Source organism: Ambystoma mexicanum, chromosome 1p (assembly GCF_040938575.1).
Source record: "Ambystoma mexicanum isolate Mex_15411 chromosome 1p, UKY_AmexF1_1, whole genome shotgun sequence".
NCBI lineage: Eukaryota > Metazoa > Chordata > Amphibia > Caudata > Ambystomatidae > Ambystoma > Ambystoma mexicanum.
Genome location: NC_090921.1, coordinates 39,377,011 through 39,396,427, shown reverse-complemented (window position 1 = coordinate 39,396,427; position 19,417 = coordinate 39,377,011). Strand labels below are relative to the sequence as shown.

The 19,417-nt window shown below is 49.7% G+C and overlaps 1 protein-coding gene across 1 annotated transcript in view; it reads right to left on the bottom strand.

The window, feature by feature from the left end:
* Positions 1 to 7,989, bottom strand: part of LOC138565628 (uncharacterized) — a 124,018-nt gene extending 116,029 nt beyond the window's left edge. Inside the window, exon 1 of the mRNA XM_069642993.1 lies at positions 7,869 to 7,989. Coding sequence (XP_069499094.1) covers positions 7,869 to 7,893 — 25 coding nt within the window. The 5' untranslated portion in view covers positions 7,894 to 7,989. The remainder of the gene's footprint in view (positions 1 to 7,868) is intronic.
* Between the last annotated feature and the right edge of the window lie 11,428 nt (positions 7,990 to 19,417).

The window sequence follows — 19,417 nt, the reverse complement described above, 5'->3', positions numbered from 1 at the left end:
TGCGTTGTACCAACAGGGTATAATCTGGGTATGCAGTTATATTTGCCATTCCTCTTTGTATTATACCGCCCTTCCGAAAGCATTCAAGGATCCTTTCCGGGTCGCGATAGTTTAGGATCTTGGCAATCACCTGCCTGGGGGGGGAGGTACCCGGGGGCAGCCTCCTCATCAGGGCCCTGTGCGCTCTTTCCATTGCGAACCCCTGGGATAACACTCCTTCAGTTATCTCCTGCAGTAGCATGGATTCAATGAACTCCGTAGGGTTGGATCCTTCAGCTCCCTCCGGCAAACCAACAATGCGGATGTTGTTCCTTCTGGCGCGTCCTTCCGCCTCTTCCGCCCTACTTTCCAAGTTGCCCACACATTGCACCAGGGCGTGAAGGTCTGCAGCTTGCCGGAGAAGGTTCTCTTCCTCTTGCACTGCACCGACTTTAAGCTCCAATGCTGCTTTCAGTTCAGTCATAGCCAGGCCCAACTTGGTCTCCCAAGCCACTTTCAAGTCCGCAATTGCAGCCAGGATCTCCCGATTAGTACCCATGGTGACAGCGCTTCCGGCCGGGGTTTTGTCTTTACTCTTGGTGCCTTCTGGACCCGGTGGTGTTCTGGAGTATTCGTCCAGTGTAGGTTGCTTGCTTTTCGTTCTCAGAGGTTTGCTGGACATGGCGTCGTGCCACAGACTTGTGGGCGAGCCTCGCTACCAGCCAGCTTCAGCGGGATTAGATAGCTAGTATTGTCTGTGCCCGGACTGGCCCCACAAAAGGGGTCTTAGAGCAACTTGTGAGCTGCAAGAATGGGTTGTGACCTCCCACGTGGGAATGTAAGGCTGCGCTCCAATACATTACACGCCCACACTGTGAGCTATCCAGACCAGGCACCGTTTATCCCAGCAGGCTGCGGGTCCGGACAGTTCCTCCAGCTATCAGCATATAGCCTGCCTGTGTCTCTCTCTTTATGCTCACACTCTCCGCGTCATGCGCACTTGGTCATTATGGCCTTATGAGGTATTTGTCCTAAATGTCAAACTGTGTCTATAATGCCCCCGGCACCTCATCATTTAGGATCCACTCACAATTTATACCCATCCGCAAACTGCACCACTCTCAGTTCCACTGTGGAGTAGGGCAGTCCAGTGTCGATCAGCAACTGTTATTCACTGCGTGTTGCTGGAGGCAACACACTGCCCCACCTGCATGACTCATTTGAATAGTGGCAGCTGCCTCCAATTGTCGTAACTACTTCCCATAGATTGGGCTGCAGTGTGCCCCCTCTTATCACGATGTCTGACCAGTCCGTTCTTTGGCACTATAATGGGTGCTGTCACAGGCTGTTTATCCAGATTGGGTGGTGTCTCTCCTGCATTAAGTACATTTAGCGCTTCCGTGATACAGCTCCTTTGTTGTCTGGGCAAGGGCCCTTCATATTTCAATGCGGGCGTCCTTCACTATAGGTTGCCAGCCATTTTGTGCCGCATTGTGCGTCAGCGCCTCATTTCGTAGTGGCTCGCAGGCCAACACTTTCAAATGCCCGGGCCTCATGCTGCGATGCTGCTCCGTCTGAGTCAGCTGGTCTGTGATATATTGTATCCCTTTAATTCCCTTTTTCGTTTGTTCCTCAGGGCCAGGGCGCAACGCAATAGGCTCGTTTTCCTCGTCTTTTTTGCTACAATTGTAGCGGCTACTCACCGCCGGGCTCGGCTTCTCCAGTAGATCAGCTGTGTTGTTGATACAGTTTCAACTGCAGGGCCCAGCTAGCGTACTCCCTTAGGTGATCTCTTCCATCAGCTGGAAGCTTCCAGTTCCTCACTTCGGGTGTGCGACACCAGGCTTCGCCAGTCACAAACATGGGAAAGAGCGCACCTCCTCTACAGCACGGTTTCTGATGAGGGCGCTCTCACCATGAAGCTTAATGCAGTGCCGGTGTAGTCCGGTGAGCGGTCCGCTGAAGTCAGATTCAAACGTCCCGAATCTAGTCTCTTTGTCTGCAGGCGGCCGCCATTTTCTCCATGTCACTTTCGTTTCTCCACTATCTTCCGCAGCATTTCTTGCAGTGGCCAAGCCAACCGTGCAGTGTCTCAATGTATCTCCTTGTGCCCCGTGACTTCATGCATATATCTCTCCGTCATTGGTGGCTGTAGAGTCTATAATTCATGCAGGTTTTTTCCAAATAACAGTCGGATCAGCAGGAGCTCTAGCTAGATCATGTCCTTCTACATGGCCTGCAGGCCACGCCCCCCAAACTTAAACATGCTTCTTGAACTTACATTCATTTGTTTTCTTTGAGATGGGTTTATTTTTTTGTCTGATGCCACACAAATACCCTGGGATTTGTGTGTCCCTTCCTTTGTGTTTTTTCACAGGATATATTTCTAAAGCCGTTATATGCTTGTCAACCTGATTAATCGGAAATAAATGCTTCTATTGCCATTAGAAAATTAAACTGTGGGTTCATGGGTGCCTACTTTTGATTTGCACTACGTGGGCAGAAATTCCCCCACCCTCACCATGAATGTAAGCAAGCTACCAGCCCAACACATCCCCTGGCCGAAAACATATATAACATCTTAGCAACAGTCACTCAACCTGCTCAACCAGCTGAGCTTTCTTCTGTAGCAAGAATCAAAGAAAAATAAGTGGGCACCACTAGGTAGATACACTCTGAATACAGTAGTTTGTAAAGTAGAAATCTTGAATTCGGATGAGGTTAGTAACAAGATCAAAAAACATTTATAGGAGCTGGCTGCGATGAATCTGGAGACACCCTGACTCTAAAAACATGTGAAACAAGAGACTATATATCAAATCTAGTCACACAGCCGCTCTCCATTGAACCCAACATGGGTAATGCAATTGTGGAAAAAAGTTCTTCAAAAATATGCTTTATTCTCGAGCAGTATGCATCAAATTTCGCAAAAGTTTCAAAAGGAAATCCAAAAAGAGAAATAAATATAACAATTTAAGGTCCACCCATTTTCACCTTAAATTGTTACATTTATTTCTCTTTTTCCTTTCTTCCCCTTTTTCTGCACCTCAAAATGACCCGAATTTACCTACACTTTGTTATGTGACTATTTCAATTTTTTTGTCTACGGTATTCTATAATGTATTTTTGTTGTTATCACATTATACTTACGTTTTGGTATGTGACTAATCCACATTTCATGATCATGTCTTTTGCAATTTATTTTTGTCACTATTGCATTATAATATTACAGACTTGCCCTGATGAAGGAGATACATTCTCCAAAATGCATTGGCACGTTAAGTCTATTTTCCTTTAGAGATGTGTTAGCCGCGCCCTCACTAAGAACGGATTAGTGATTGTTTTTTGGAACTGTTTTGACTAAGACTTGGATTTCCTTTTGAAACTTTTGTGAAATTTGATGCATACTGCTCGAGAATAAAGCATGTTTTTGAAGAACTTTTTTCCCACACTTGCATTACCCATGTTGGGTTCAATGGAGAGCGGCTGTGTGACTAGATTTGCAGTGTTGCCATACCTGCCTAACCTCCGGAATTTTTCTGGAGACTCCGGAATTTTGAGCATTTCTCCGGGTCTCCGGAAAAGTCCCTCGAATCTCAGGAATGTTCACATTCCTTCCGGATCCCGTCATATTCTCCACCTGATTGGCTGCCGCTGGTAGCCAATCGGGTGGAGAAGTGGGTGGGACCCGGAAACTGCCTGCCTTCCGTGTGCCGTGCCGTGATCGGTAACCCCCGTGACAACTCACTGCCTGTGTAGCGAGGATCAATTCCGCTACTTTTTTACTTTTTCCTTCCTTTCCCTCAAGCGACCGCCGTAATAATAGTGCTTTCCATGGAATGACGTGGATTGAAAGTTTCAATCCATGTCATTGGATTGAAAGCAGCATTATTTCGGCGGCGGCGCCTCCTTCATTTTACTTACTGTTTAAAACAGTGAAAATACAGTATTTCTTGTGTGTGTGTTTTTAACGTGCATGTTTTTTTAAAAGGAGATTTTATTGTATTGCCGGAGGTAGCGGTGTGCGAGGTTGCAGACTTGCAGCCCTTTAAACACCTCATGTTAATTGAAAATGTAAACAAACTTCACTAAACTACAAGGTTGTAACGAGAAACGCTTATGTGTAGAATACAATGCAGGCAGACCCCCTTGGGCGCTGTAATGAGAAACGCTCATGCGTAGAATACAATGCAGGCAGACCCCCTTGGGCGCTGTAACGAGAAACGCTCATGTGCAGAATACAATGCAGGCAGACCCCCTTGGGCGCTGTAACGAGAAACGCTCATGCGTATAATACAATGCAGGCAGACCCCCTGGGCGCTGTAACGAGAAACGCTCATGCGTAGAATACAATGCAGGCAGACCCCCTTGGGCGCTGTAACGAGAAACGCTCATGCGCAGAATACAATGCAGGCAGACCCCCTTGGGCGCTGTAGAATACAATGCAGGCAGACCCCCTGGGCACTGTAGAATACAATGCAGGCAGACCCCCTTGGGCGCTGTAGAATACAATGCAGGCAGACCCCATGGGCACTGTAGAATACAATGCAGGCAGACCCCCTTGGGCGCTGTAACGAGAAACGCTCATGCGTAGAATACAATGCAGGCAGACCCCCTTGGGCGCTGTAACGAGAAACGCTCATGCGTATAATACAATGCAGGCAGACCCCCTGGGCGCTGTAACGAGAAACGCTCATGCGTAGAATACAATGCAGGCAGACCCCCTTGGGCGCAGTAGAATACAATGCAGGCAGACCCCCTTGGGCGCTGTAGAATACAATGCAGGCAGACCCCCTGGGCACTGTAGAATACAATGCAGGCAGTCCCCCTTGGGCGCTGTAACGAGAAACGCTCATGCGTAGAATACAATGCAGGCAGACCCCCTGGGCGCTGTAACGAGAAACGCTCATGCGTAGAATACAATGCAGGCAGACCCCCTTGGGCGCTGTAGAATACAATGCAGGCAGACCCCCTTGGGCGCTGTAGAATACAATGCAGGCAGACCCCCTGGGCACTGTAGAATACAATGCAGGCAGACCCCCTTGGGCGCTGTAACGAGAAACGCTCATGCGTAGAATACAATGCAGGCAGACCCCCTTGGGCGCTGTAACGAGAAACGCTCATGCGTAGAATACAATGCAGGCAGACCCCCTTGGACGCTGTAACGAGAAACGCTCATGCGTAGAATACAATGCAGGCAGACCCCCTTGGGCGCTGTAACGAGAAACGCTCATGCGTAGAATACAATGCAGGCAGACCCCCTGGGCGCTGTAACGAGAAACGCTCATGCGTAGAATACAATGCAGGCAGACCCCCTTGGGCGCTGTAACGAGAAACGCTCATGCGTAGAATACAATGCAGGCAGACCCCCTTGGGCGCTGTAACGAGAAACGCTCATGTGCAGAATACAATGCAGGCAGACCCCCTTGGGCGCTGTAACGAGAAACGCTCATGCGTATAATACAATGCAGGCAGACCCCCTGGGCGCTGTAACGAGAAACGCTCATGCGTAGAATACAATGCAGGCAGACCCCCTTGGGCGCTGTAACGAGAAACGCTCATGCGCAGAATACAATGCAGGCAGACCCCCTGGGCGCTGTAACGAGAAACGCTCATGCGTAGAATACAATGCAGGCAGACCCCCTTGGGCGCTGTAACGAGAAACGCTCATGCTGCGCAGAATACAATGCAGGCAGACCCCCTTGGGCGCTGTAGAATACAATGCAGGCAGACCCCCTGGGCACTGTAGAATACAATGCAGGCAGACCCCCTTGGGCGCTGTGGAATACAATGCAGGCAGACCCCCTGGGCACTGTAGAATACAATGCAGGCAGACCCCCTTGGGCGCTGTAACGAGAAACGCTCATGCGTAGAATACAATGCAGGCAGACCCCCTTGGGCGCTGTAACGAGAAACGCTCATGCGTATAATACAATGCAGGCAGACCCCCTGGGCGCTGTAACGAGAAACGCTCATGCGTAGAATACAATGCAGGCAGACCCCCTTGGGCGCTGTAGAATACAATGCAGGCAGACCCCCTTGGGCGCTGTAGAATACAATGCAGGCAGACCCCCTTGGGCGCTGTAGAATACAATGCAGGCAGACCCCCTGGGCACTGTAGAATACAATGCAGGCAGACCCCCTTGGGCGCTGTAACGAGAAACGCTCATGCGTAGAATACAATGCAGGCAGACCCCCTGGGCGCTGTAACGAGAAACGCTCATGCGTAGAATACAATGCAGGCAGACCCCCTTGGGCGCTGTAGAATACAATGCAGGCAGACCCCCTTGGGCGCTGTAGAATACAATGCAGGCAGACCCCCTTGGGCGCTGTAGAATACAATGCAGGCAGACCCCCTTGGGCGCTGTAACGAGAAACGCTCATGCGTAGAATACAATGCAGGCAGACCCCCTGGGCACTGTAGAATACAATGCAGGCAGACCCCCTTGGGCGCTGTAGAATACAATGCAGGCAGACCCCCTGGGCACTGTAGAATACAATTCAGGCAGACCCCCTTGGGCGCTGTAACGAGAAACGCTCATGCGTAGAATACAATGCAGGCAGACCCCCTGGGCACTGTAGAATACAATGCAGGCAGACCCCCTTGGGCGCTGTAGAATACAATGCAGGCAGACCCCCTGGGCACTGTAGAATACAATTCAGGCAGACCCCCTTGGGCGCTGTAACGAGAAACGCTCATGCGTAGAATACAATGCAGGCAGACCCCCTGGGCGCTGTAACGAGAAACGCTCATGCGTAGAATACAATGCAGGCAGACCCCCTTGGGCGCTGTAACGAGAAACGCTCATGCGTAGAATACAATGCAGGCAGACCCCCTTGGGCGCTGTAACGAGAAACGCTCATGCGTAGAATACAATGCAGGCAGACCCCCTGGGCACTGTAGAATACAATGCAGGCAGACCCCCTGGGCGCTGTAACGAGAAACGCTCATGTGTAGAATACAATGCAGGCAGACCCCCTTGGGCGCTGTAGAATACAATGCAGGCAGACCCCCTTGGGCGCTGTAACGAGAAACGCTCATGCGTAGAATACAATGCAGGCAGACCCCCTTGGGCGCTGTAACGAGAAACGCTCATGCGTAGAATACAATGCAGGCAGACCCCCTTGGGCGCTGTAGAATACAATGCAGGCAGACCCCCTTGGGCGCTGTAGAATACAATGCAGGCAGACCCCCTTGGGCGCTGTAACGAGAAACGCTCATGCGTAGAATACAATGCAGGCAGACCCCCTTGGGCGCTGTAGAATACAATGCAGGCAGACCCCCTGGGCACTGTAGAATACAATGCAGGCAGACCCCCTTGGGCACTGTAGAATACAATGCAGGCAGACCCCCTGGGCACTGTAGAATACAATGCAAGCAGACCCCCTTGGGCGCTGTAACGAGAAACGCTCATGCGTAGAATACAATGCAGGCAGACCCCCTTGGGCGCTGTAGAATACAATGCAGGCAGACCCCCTGGGCACTGTAGAATACAATGCAGGCAGACCCCCTTGGGCACTGTAGAATACAATGCAGGCAGACCCCCTGGGCACTGTAGAATACAATGCAGGCAGACCCCCTTGGGCACTGTAGAATACAATGCAGGCAGACCCCCTGGGCACTGTAGAATACAATGCAGGCAGACCCCCTGGGCACTGTAGAATACAATGCAAGCAGACCCCCTTGGGCGCTGTAACGAGAAACGCTCATGCGTAGAATACAATGCAGGCAGACCCCCTTGGGCTTTACCTTTTTGACGGGTGGGCGGGGCGTGTGGGCGGAGCTGTGTGCAAATGGGCGGAGTCTTGTGTGGATGTGGGCGGGGCCTAAATCTCAGGAATTTTGATTTTCAAATGTAGGCAGGTATGAGCGTTGCGCTTATATTTACCTTCCGACCCGGCAACACTGCGCATGTCCTGGTTTTTTATTCTGGAAATCTGGCTCAGCCCCGTGCAATCCAGGGCGGCACCCCACTTTCAAAAATTAAACCCTTCTCACCTATTTCCGTGTCTTCCCGGGATGGAGCTACGGCCGGACACAGGACTAATCCCGCCTCCTATTGGGCAGCTCCTGTTCCGGATGCAGCACGTGACGCGACGCGCGAGCCTCTTGCCGGACTTCCGGCGAAAGCCTCATTCACAACGGAAGTGAATGTGAACATTTCACCCGGAAGCGAAGAGCCGCTTCTAAAACAGAACCTAAAGCCATTTAACAGCAGTAAATAAAGTGAAGTGAAAAACAAGCAGTAATAAACCCCTGTACACCCCGGGCTCTGGGGCTTGAAACCCCCGCCCCCTGCTAGAGACCAGTGTCTCAGGCAGAAGCAGCAGAGCACCGATCAGGAGCTCCTACCTCCAGTCACGTGCTCCCCCATTGCTGTGTCAGTGGAGGGAGGAGTGTATTTTACTCAGAGGGAGGAGTGTATAGTACTCAAGAGAGGGAGGAGTGTATAGTACTCACAGAGGGGGGAGTATATTGTAGTCAGAGAGAGAGGAGTGTATAGTATTCAGAGAGGGAGGAGTGGATAGTATTCAGAGAGGGAGGAATGTATAGTACTCCAGATAGGGGGTGTATACATAGCTCTCAACTCACCCGCTTTTGGCGGGTGTCACCCGCCTTGCAAAGGGCTGCCTCACCCGCCAAGCCTCCTGCACGCCCATTCATTTCAATGGGCGTCTCACCCTCCAAAAACAAAATCGGGTGATTTCACCCGCCTTTGCGAGACAAATGGTTGAGAGCAATGTGTATAGTACTCACAGAGGGGGGAGTATATTGTACTCAGAGAGAGAGGAGTGTATAGTACTCAGAGAGGGAGCAGTGTATAGTATTCAGAGAGGGAGGAGTGTATAGGACTCAGAGAGAGAGTGTATAGTACTCAGAGAGGGAGGAGTGTATAGTACTCAGAGACTGAGGAGTGTATAGCACATAGAAACAGAGGAATGTATAGTACTCAGAAACGGAGGAGTGTTTAGTACTCGGAGAGGGAGTGTATAGTACTCAGATAGGGGGAGTGTATAGTACTCAGAGACGGAGGAGTGTATAGTACTCAGAGAGGAAGTGTATAGTACTCAGAGGGAGGAGTGTATAGTACTCAGAGAGGGAGTGTATAGTACTCAGATGGGGGGAGTGTATAGTACTCAGAGAGGGAGTGTATAGTACTCAGAGAGGGAGGAGTGTATAGTACTCAGAGAGGGAGTGTACAGTACTCAGAGAGGGAGGAGGGTATAGTACTCAGAGAGGGAGGAGTGTATAGTACTCCAGAGAGGGGGTGTATAGTACTCAGAGGGAGGAGTGTATAGTACTAAGAGAGGGAGTGTATAGTACTCAGAGAGGGAGGAGTGTATAGTACTCATTATAGAAGTGACAGACACCCACCTCTCTGCCGGAGATCAGTGTCTGAGGCCTCCTAATGCTCAGGCAGAAGCTGCAGAGCACCGAGCAGAGCTCAGGAGGAGCTCCTACCTCCAGACACCTGCTCCTTCATTGCTATGTCAGTGGAGGGAGGGGGGAGTGTATAGTACTCATTATAGAACTGACAGACCTCCCCCTCTCTGCCGGAGATCAGTGTCTAAGGCCTCCTCATGCTCAGGCAAAAGCAGCAGAGCACTGAGCAGAGGTCAGCAGGAGCTCCTACCTCCAGACACCTGCTCCCCCATTGCTGTGTCAGTCGAGGGAGGAGTGTATAGTACTCAAGAGAGGGAGGAGTGTATAGTACTCACAGAGGGGGGAGTATATTGTACTCAGAGAGGAGTGTATAGTACTCAGAGTGGGAGGAGTGTATAGTAGTCAGAGAGGGAGGAATGTATAGTACTCCAGATTGGGGGTGTATAGTATTCAGAGAGTGAGGAGTGTATAGTACTCACAGAGGGAGGAGTATAATGTACTCAGAGAGGGAGGAGTGTATAGTACTCAGAGAGGGAGGAATGTATAGTACTCCAGAGAGGGGGTGTATAGTACTCAAGAGAGGGAGGAGTGTATAGTATTCAGAGAGGGAGGAGTGTATAGGACTCAGAGAGAGAGTGTATAGTACTCAGAGAGGGAGGAGTGTACAGTACTCAGAGACTGAGGAGTGTATAGCACATAGAAACGGAGGAATGTATAGTACTCGGAGACGGAGGAGTGTATAGTACTCAGAGAAGGAGGAGTGTATAGTACTCAGAGAAGAAGTGTATAGTACTCAGGGAGGGAGTGTATAGTACTCAGGGAGGGAGTGTATAGTACTCAGAGAGGGAGTGTATAGTACTCAGATAGGGAGTGTATAGTACTCAGAGAGGGAGGAGTGTATAGTACTCAGAGAGAGAGGAGTGTATAGTACTCAGAGAGGGAGTGTACAGTACTCAGAGAGGGAGGAGAGTATAGTACTCAGAGAGGGAGGAGTGTATAGTACTCCAGAGAGGTGGTGTATAGTACTCAGAGAGGGAGGAGTGTATAGTACTCAGAGAGGGAGGAGTGTATAGTACTAAGAGAGGGAGTGTATAGTACTCAGAGACACCCCCCTCTCTGTCGGAGATCAGTGTCTCAGGCCTCCTAATGCTCAGGCAGAAGCTGCAGAGCACCCAGCAGAGCTCAGGAGGAGCTCCTACCTCCAGACACCTGCTCTTTCATTGCTATGTCAGTGGAGGGAGGGGGAGTGTATAGTACTCATTATAGATGTGACAGACCTCCCCCCTCTCTGCTGGAGATAATTGTCTGAGGCCTCCTCATACTCAGGCAGAAGCAGCAGAGCACCGAGCAGAGCTCAGGTGAAGCACCTACCCCCAGACACCTGCTCTTTCATCACTGTCAGTGGAGGGAGGGGGGAGTGTATAGTACTCATTATAGAAGTGACAGACCTCCCCCCTCTCTGCCGGAGATCCCTGTCTGAGGCCTCCTCATGCTCAGGCAGAAGCAGCAGAACACTGAGCAGAGCTCAGGAGGAGCCCCTACCTCCAGACACCTGCTCCTTCATTGCTATGTCAGTGGAGGGAGGGGGGAGTGTATAGTACTCATTATAGATGTGACCGACCTCCCCCCTCTCTGCTGGAGATAACTGTCTGAGGCCGCCTCATGCTCAGGCAGAAGCAGCAGAGCACTGAGCAGAGCTCTGGAGGAGCTCTTACTTCCATCATTGCTGCCAGTGGAGGGAGGGAGGAGTTCATACATTTTCAGACAGGAACACTTTATTTTCTCCTTATAGTTTCTTCATAAATTGCAGTCCTATACCGTTAAAGAAATCGTGAGCATAGATTGTTCCCAATCGATAGAATTGGGGGTTACAAATATTTTAAGAGCATATCTCTCAACCAATAAAGTGAAAAAAAATAACACAGTTTTTGATTAAAAAAATGATGAGTCTCCTGCTCAAATCGAGAGGGTTGGCATAAATGAAAATACTTGAATGAATATACAAACGAGCATATAGTAAATTATGAGGGAGGGGGTTCTGTTTCAGGAGAGATTGGGACTGTGCCATATTAACTTCAGAAAGGAATATGCCCCGGCGGCCCCGGGATGTCATGTCCCTCATGCCCCAAGTTCATTTTCCTGAGCAGACGCATTAGATTTCCATTTCCCTCGTTGGGTGATGCCAATACTTGTATATTTATCTTAGTCTTATCTGTGATGCACATGCAGCCAAAATACATTCAAGCACTAATCCATGAAGGTGAAAAGAGGATGATGAGAAATTGTATTGAAACAGGTATGTGGTGGCCTTAATGAAGACAGGACGCTGTATGAGGTAACCGTAGTATATATTGGAAACTGGAGGTAACGTGATTAACTTGGGAGTATAGTGTCCAGGGGCAGGGGCATAACTGTACTCACAGTCTGATGTTCCTTATGTAATAGACCTGGTTTTCAAGTAGATACAGATTTAAATAACTGACCTAATCTTCTGTAATAAGAAGCTTTCGACAAAAGAAATCTCCAAAAGGCTTATTTTGTGGCATATAGAGCGAGTCAGTAACCAGGTCTTGTTGAACAGAGCAAATGTTATCAAGTTGTTCCATGAGATTCCCCAACTAAGCCTTCTGTAGTAAACGCTTGCACAGATGACAGGAGGCGTGATAACTGGGTGGATGTCTTTTATTGCATAGGGGACATCTGCCAGGAGCATGTAAGTAATAAAGAGCCTGAAGGCTAGGCAAACGTGCCTAATAACTGCTGCAGGGCTGTGGGACTGGATTGTCTCGTGATGCGAGCCCCCAGGCCCTAATCTCGGAGGAGCCGGCAGGACGCGTCTTGCTGCGTCCTCTGGTGCTCCCGTAATGCGCGCGAAGCGCGCGGGGGCGGTCCTCGCCACCGAAGCGAGATCTCGCGAGAGTTGGTGACTCTCGCGATATCTCTACACCTTCTTGTATCTAGAGACATTGGGGATCATTACGACCCTGGAGGTAGTCATGCTGCTATTTGCGGCATGGCTACCCCCATTCCGGGAACCGGGTCTGGGTTCCTGGAATGGGGAAAAACGGGTCCATTCCAACCTTGGAGGGGCCAGTATTTCCCCATTCCAGGAACCCAGACCCTGTACATCCCCATTCGAGCCCCCATAGGCCTCATTTGCATCCTGGTCTGCTCGCGGGACCCGCTAAGGATGCTTGGTAATACCAGGCGTCCTTAGCGGGTCCTGCGAGGAGACCTCGTAATGAGGTGTTAGGGAGTTAACGGGGCCGGCAGCTCTACCGGCCCCTTTAACCATCTACCGCCTACTGTGTAATGAGACCCATTGAGAGGGTCTTTTTTCCATATTGTATTGTACTTGTCATTTGTATAGCGCCAATTTTACCATTATTATAGTTGCAATGAGCTGTTAGTGGGAATGCCCTTGGAGCATGATTATGATGCGGGTGTGCATTTGGCCAAAAACGGCTTAGCAGGCCTGGCCAGGCTCCGGTAGAGAAGCAGTCCATGCGATCAGGCAAGTGGATGGGTGCTGAGAGGAGTAGGGGTGGCGTCAGTGCTAGAGACTTGTTATGTTTTCAATGTGCCCACATTTATCGTAGGTCTGTGCTGCATTATGCTGTCAGAGGTGTTGAGGCGTAGTGTACGTTTCTGGGGAGTTTATGTGCACAGCATGACCAAATTGTGTCGTAGTCCTTGCTGTATACTGATGTGTGTGGATAGCCATGCTTGCTGACAGTGGAGTGGTGTATTATACGTACCTTGCTTTGTTACTTTGTTGTTAGGGCGCCCGCTCAGAGATTCAACAGTACATGCAGAAACACCTACATTTGGGATACTTGAGCAGTGGGAGAAAACACCTACATTTGAGGTTCAACAGTACATGGTAAAATGCCTACATTTTGGATACCTGAGCAGTGGGAGAAAATGCCTAAATTTGAGGTTTAACAGTTGTGAGGAACCTGAGGGTATCCTCATCCCTTTCTCTGGCAATGCCTCCACCCAGGTGCCAGGGAAAGGCTGAAGCTACCAGTTCCTGACCCTGGGGGTGCATATGTGAGGGAGGACTACCTGGGGGAGGTAACTTGGGGAGAGGAGGTGAGGTATCCCCTTTTCCCTTTCCTAATGAATCTTCCTCTTCCCAAGCCTTTGTAGGCTATTGTCATTCCCTCCCCCATTTTCTCAGTGAGTGACTGTTAATCCATCAGTTAAGTACTCGGACAAGGAAGAGGCAAACAAGTTCAATGCACCCTTTTCACTTTGACTCGCACAATCACCTACACCAGTTAGGTACCGGGTCAGGGTGGAGGCAAGCAATGCAGAACTCCCAAAGAGGTAGTGAGCAGTCTAGTCTGTTTTGGACTAATCAACCTGGTGGGAGGTTTAAAACTGGCATGAACAGAGAAGATGGCGTCAGATGGGAAAGCAGGTTCGCAGACTGCTGGAGGAGCTTAGACCCTTACTAGAAGGCAGCGTGGCAGAAGAAGCACTCAAAACCACCAGACAGATGCAGAGCGTATACAGCAGGGAGCAGAGCTGAGGGAAGCTGTAAGCCTGTGGCAGACTTCAGAGAGGAAGCGGTCGTGACCCATGTGAGAAACCTGAAGGTGTCTCACCCGCTAGTCCACAGGGATCTGTCATCCAGGTGGCCAGGACACAGCCATTTCTATTGGATTCAGTTCCTGCGGGTGGACCAGTGCGGGTAGAAGTGGGACACCGAAGGGTGAGACATGGTAGCCCCTTCCTTATGACACCTTTTTCCTCTCCTACCCAGTAGCATATTTAGAAACTCTACCCACCACTTTTCCGACACAAACACTTTCTCACACCGTGAGCGACAATGGACTAACACCATAGCCGTCTACCTGACATGTCCCAACACAAGCGTCAGGCAGACTTAGGCAATTGCTGATAACTACACACACCCGACTGCTCTTTCTCTTCCTCATAGAGATAAAAGGCAGAGGATGAAACACTCAAAACACACTCTGAGCAAGGCCGAACGCACGAGGAAGCAGCTATTCCGGGATGGCAGTTCAAATGGAGGAGAAAGAAAGTGAGACCTGAAAGGACGACCAGGAAGGAAATGCCCTTGCCTTTTTCAACCCAGACCCACAAAGCCTCAGAGAAAAGTAACAGAAGACGGGGAATCGCAGCTGGAGAATGGTGTAACGGATGTCAGCGGTACACGGGACCCTACCACACTAATAGCCAGGGCGGGGAGAGGCAGTTGCCATCATGGTACCGTCCTTGACTCCAGCAGCAGAAGAAACGCCAACGAGTTCAGCACAGCCAGAGAGTTGGAAGAAACTGATAGTGGACCGGACTGTGTTAGGCTCAAGGTTGCAGTGGCAACATTATATATGAAGAAAGAAGATAATAGACAGAGGTCTTTTGTGAGTGAAATTGGTACCAGAAATAGAGTGGTCCGGCACAAAATGGGTGCTCATTCGAAGGACTCTGGCTGGTACCCCTCTCCTGAAGAAAGAGAATGTATTGAACTAAGATGGTGGAAACTACAAGTACCAAGAGGTGTCATGGTGCATGCTCCCAAAACCCCGAAACTGGTGAGCCCATCCTGGACTTTGGCTTCCTTGGGGACTTCCCAGGCCCCAGCTAGGCTCACCTGGACTCATGGTAGGTGCTAAATACATGGGCCATATACTTGGCTCTGAGAAGCTGAGCCATTCAGTACAGGGTGTGGCTTGGGACTACTTTACCTGGAGACAGGATATGGTTAAGGGGGACTATTTTCCTGGGACTACTTGCCAGGCTATTTAAACCGCACCCAGCAAACTGAACGCGCTTCGCGTTATTGTGCACTCCTGCAGCATAACGCTCACTGTGTCAGCTCAGCTCTTGCTTCCCTTCTGCCACGCCCGTCCCGAGTCTTCTTTCCATCGGCACCTGAGAAAAGAGAAGAACAGGAGTTAGAAAAGCATTGAAGGCCTTACCTGCAGAACATCCTGATCTCACCTTCTGCTTACCCACGGATCGCCGCATCTATAGAAGAGCAGAACTGAACGTAACCTCCCGGGTAGCTACTCACCTGAAAGCGGCCACTTCTAAAAACTCCATCGAGCAGTTCTTCATCATTCCGGCATCGTGCCGCAACTTAACCCGTCGAGTGGCTCTTCCATCATCTTCCTGGAACTGCGCCACACCTGCCGAACAGAACAGACAAAGCAAGTTAGTCGCACACAGCAAGGAAAGCTAAATACAGTGAACAATTAGCGCACCCGGCACATCGCTATACTTACTGTTAGGGAGAATTCTCTGTTTAGGCTGAATTTCCTAACCTAGTGAGTCCCCCAGCAGCTTTGCTGGATTTCTGGAGTTAGTTTTTTTTCCATCCTGCCAAGAGTGAGACTTTTTTTCTCCCACTCTTGGACATGAATGTGTGTAATTCCTTGAATGTCAATGTGTTCTATGGGCAATGGGGTCTTTTACTCCATAGGGTCTCATATGTTTTTCTATGTGTGTTACACCGCACCCTCCGTGCCGTAACACTGGGGCGTCCTAGCGGACCTCCATCATAGACTCCATACCCGGGGACTGACTACTGTCTCCCCGGGCATGTAAAGTCACCATTGGCTTTACTAGACCTAAATTTACTAACAGAACTAGTACAAACCATCCTATTGTGGACGTACTAGTTTGGGTAATTCGATTACTCCTAGGTCTGTTATTCGAGGGGGGCACTGTCCCGTCCCCCCTCGTCGAGTTTTGGCTGGTGGCAGTGGAAACTCCTTGTTATATTCGACCCCGTATATAACCCTATGGGATTCTTCCCATTGTTGGAGATTAATACTTTTTCTCTCGTTAATCTCTAACATATCACCGATTTACTTATCTTAAATAAGTCTATCGGATGGTATTTTCTGCAAGAACTCGGTTTTTAAAATGGCATCTGTGTTCGTCTCTGTGACTCCTAAACCAAAGGTTGAGCCCTTTGTTCCACTTTTGGGGGGCTTCTGTACAGAAACCCTCCAAAGTGGTGCCATTCTGTCTGGGTTACCACAGGGGTGTGGGTTTAGGCACCCTGGACTGAGTTGCCTTGCCAACTCCAGTCGCACTTTTGTGTGATTGGCCCAAGTGGTGAGCCTCCCCGCTCACCACTTAGCGTGTTTTGAGTGACAGCTAGGCTGAATGAATGGGGGTTTTCTGCATAAAAGCAGGGCTTTTGGGACTGGATCTTCAGAAGTCGCCACAGGACCTAAGAATCCGACGAGGGTAAAGCTGAGCCGACCTGCAACGACGAGACCTCCGGTGGAGCCCTGCTGAACTGACTCACCACTTCCCGACGACAGAGGAGATCTCCCTGCCGGAGAGTCTCTTCCCCTGACTGGTGGGAACAACCAGTCGCCTTTGCTTTTACTTTGCTCCAGGACGCAGTGGTCTAATTGCCCGTGCAGAGCACCTCGGCAACCGGATAGCCACTACCCCTGTACCGCGACCAAAAGGTGGTGCCTTGTGACGGAGCACTCCGCGGCTGGTCTCTTCCCTGGTGGTGCAACGATCTTCAACTTTCCTTCGACGACGATATCATCTCTTCTCTTGGCAAAGACCCGACGTGCATCCACCACCAGGAACAACTGCCCCCGCCGGAGCTGTCTCTCCACAAACAAGGTACCGTATTTGTATTTGTATTTATTTATTTGTATTGCGCAGCCTGCCCAAGGGCATCAGGGCGCATGTTTAGAAAGGTGGTTACAAGAAAGTGTTACAGCAGGTAGTTAGAGGTTACACATATATATACAAAAACATATATAAATTATGTACGACATTTACAAAGGGTAATATACAGATGCATTATATACAAGGTAGCCGGACGGTGCAGCATGCAGCCAGTGTTACATAGGACTGGCCGCCATAGCGTCTTGCTCATGGAGCCAGAGTTTTGTTTTACTTTTGAAGGATTGAAGGGAAGGGACATTCCTAAGTTCATTGGGTAAGGAATTCCAGAGCTTCGCCGCAAGGACTGGGAAGCTCGAGCCTCTGGCAGTTTGAAGCTTGAAACTGGGGATGATAAGTGTGTGCGCTTGCGCAGATCTTAAAGGTCTGGAGGCTGTGTGTTGGCTAAAGCACGCTGATAGGTATGCCGGTGCAGCGTTATTCTGTGCTTTGTGACTAAGAACGAGTGTTTTGAGGGCGATGCGCCGTGCAATGGGGAGCCAATGTATGTTGCGTCTGGTGGAAGAGATGTTGGTGCGCCTGGGTATGTTTAGAGCAGCCCTGATGGCGTTATTCTGAGTTACCTGTAGTTTATCAATGTTTCTTTGGCTCGTACCGAGGTAAAGGGCGTTGCATAGTCAATTTTTGCGTGTCCGCCTGGCTTCCCTTTCTGCCAGATAGAGTGAGGTGTCTTAATCCTCGCCTTTCCATTGGGTCGCCCCCAAGCTTTCTGTAACTTTCTGTTCTGAACTGGTCCAACCTTTCCATAACAATTTGCGATAAAGACTCGAAGCGCATTTCCACTGAGACACTTTTGGGACATATCGCCTTGCCTCTCTCCGAGTGGGCCTCGCCTCTGAACTTTGTGATCTGTAGTAGACCCTGCCTTACTTGCCTTGCATTTGTCTGAAAAGTATTGGTACCGAGTTGATTTCATAACCTGCCTTATTTTTATCTCCCGTCCTAACGAATATTAGAGTGCCATCTAGGTTAAAGCATACACCTCTGTCTGCAAATAAGTGATGCCGGTAACCCTAGACTTGTCGAACTATCGTTAGGGGGATTGATCTTTTTCTTAGTATAGTATTGTGATTGAAGTTGTTTGCCGTATTAGTGCCAGAGTGTTTTCCATAGATGTGTTGTTATAAATAAATACCTTTATATCTTTACACCGAAGCCTTGTTCCGTGTTTGCTTGTTCTACTGTGTAGATTGCCCTATATTGGATACTCCACATACTGCCTAACTCTTCTTGAGGGAAGTCTGACTGCTCAGCCACAGCTACCAAGTGAATCTGTGTGGTACAGACTGCTACCAAGTGGGTTTACTGCCAAACACCTGTAGTCCTAAATCTTTTGCAGTGGTCCCAGAGGGAACTGCACAGGTTTCCGCCTAACACTTACCAGCTGGAATCCTGCTCATCATCGTCAGGAGAGTCATCCATTATCCGAAAGCCTCTTAAAGCCGCACCTGAAAGACAAGAACAAACATTAGATATTTCGGGCAAAGACTTAAGACAGCTATTTCAAGGAGTTATTGGAATAGAGACTTACCTGCTTACGCCGGCCTTTCCACTTCAGCAATCTCCATCGGATCAGTGAAGTAACTAGATCCTGGAAAGACTGTGAAACTGCGACCCTGCCAGAGTGTGCAGGACGGGGAGCTCGCCCATTAAAAAAACCAAGGTGAGCCAGAGGAAGAGAAGGAAAAATTGGAAGGAGGGGAAAACCAAAACCAGCTCCATTCAATTGGATAAAATCTTGCTTCGACTTGCAGACGAACATCTCCTGAGGCAAGAACGAAGGGAAGACGCGAGCTAGCACCCTCCGTTAAGCAGAGCAACACCAGTGCAGACATCATCCTTCGAACACGAGCACGCCCCCGTGGAGACCAGGTGAGCGTGACAGAGGCTTAGGGAAGGCCGGCGTGGGGTGCCAAAGTGGTTCTAACCAGCCAAGCCCCTTCTACAGTCACAATTCTTTGACACGGAATGGAAGTAAAATGGACTGTGTTACTGGTGCAAATGTGAACCCGACTGAGGGATGCCTACGAAGTAGGTTGAACAGTAATACACCTGTGAACCTTGTGACAACAAATGTGAACCCGACTGAAGGATGTCCACAGTGAGTGGTTGGTGTGAACCCGACTGAGAGAGGCTAACGTTGAGAGCAGGATCAGAGCCCGGCTGAGGGGGATCCAAGGGTGAAGAGTAATCGCCCAACGTTTAGATTAGCAGAACAAACGTTTTGTTTTGTGTTTATGTCACATCAGGCCCTCTGAAGCAAGAGACTTTGCATGAAAGAGACTTGGGCACAGAAGGCCCTGATATTGAGAAAAGGAACTGTAAGCTCAAGCCAGAGAAGCCCAGGAGTGTGCTGTGCTC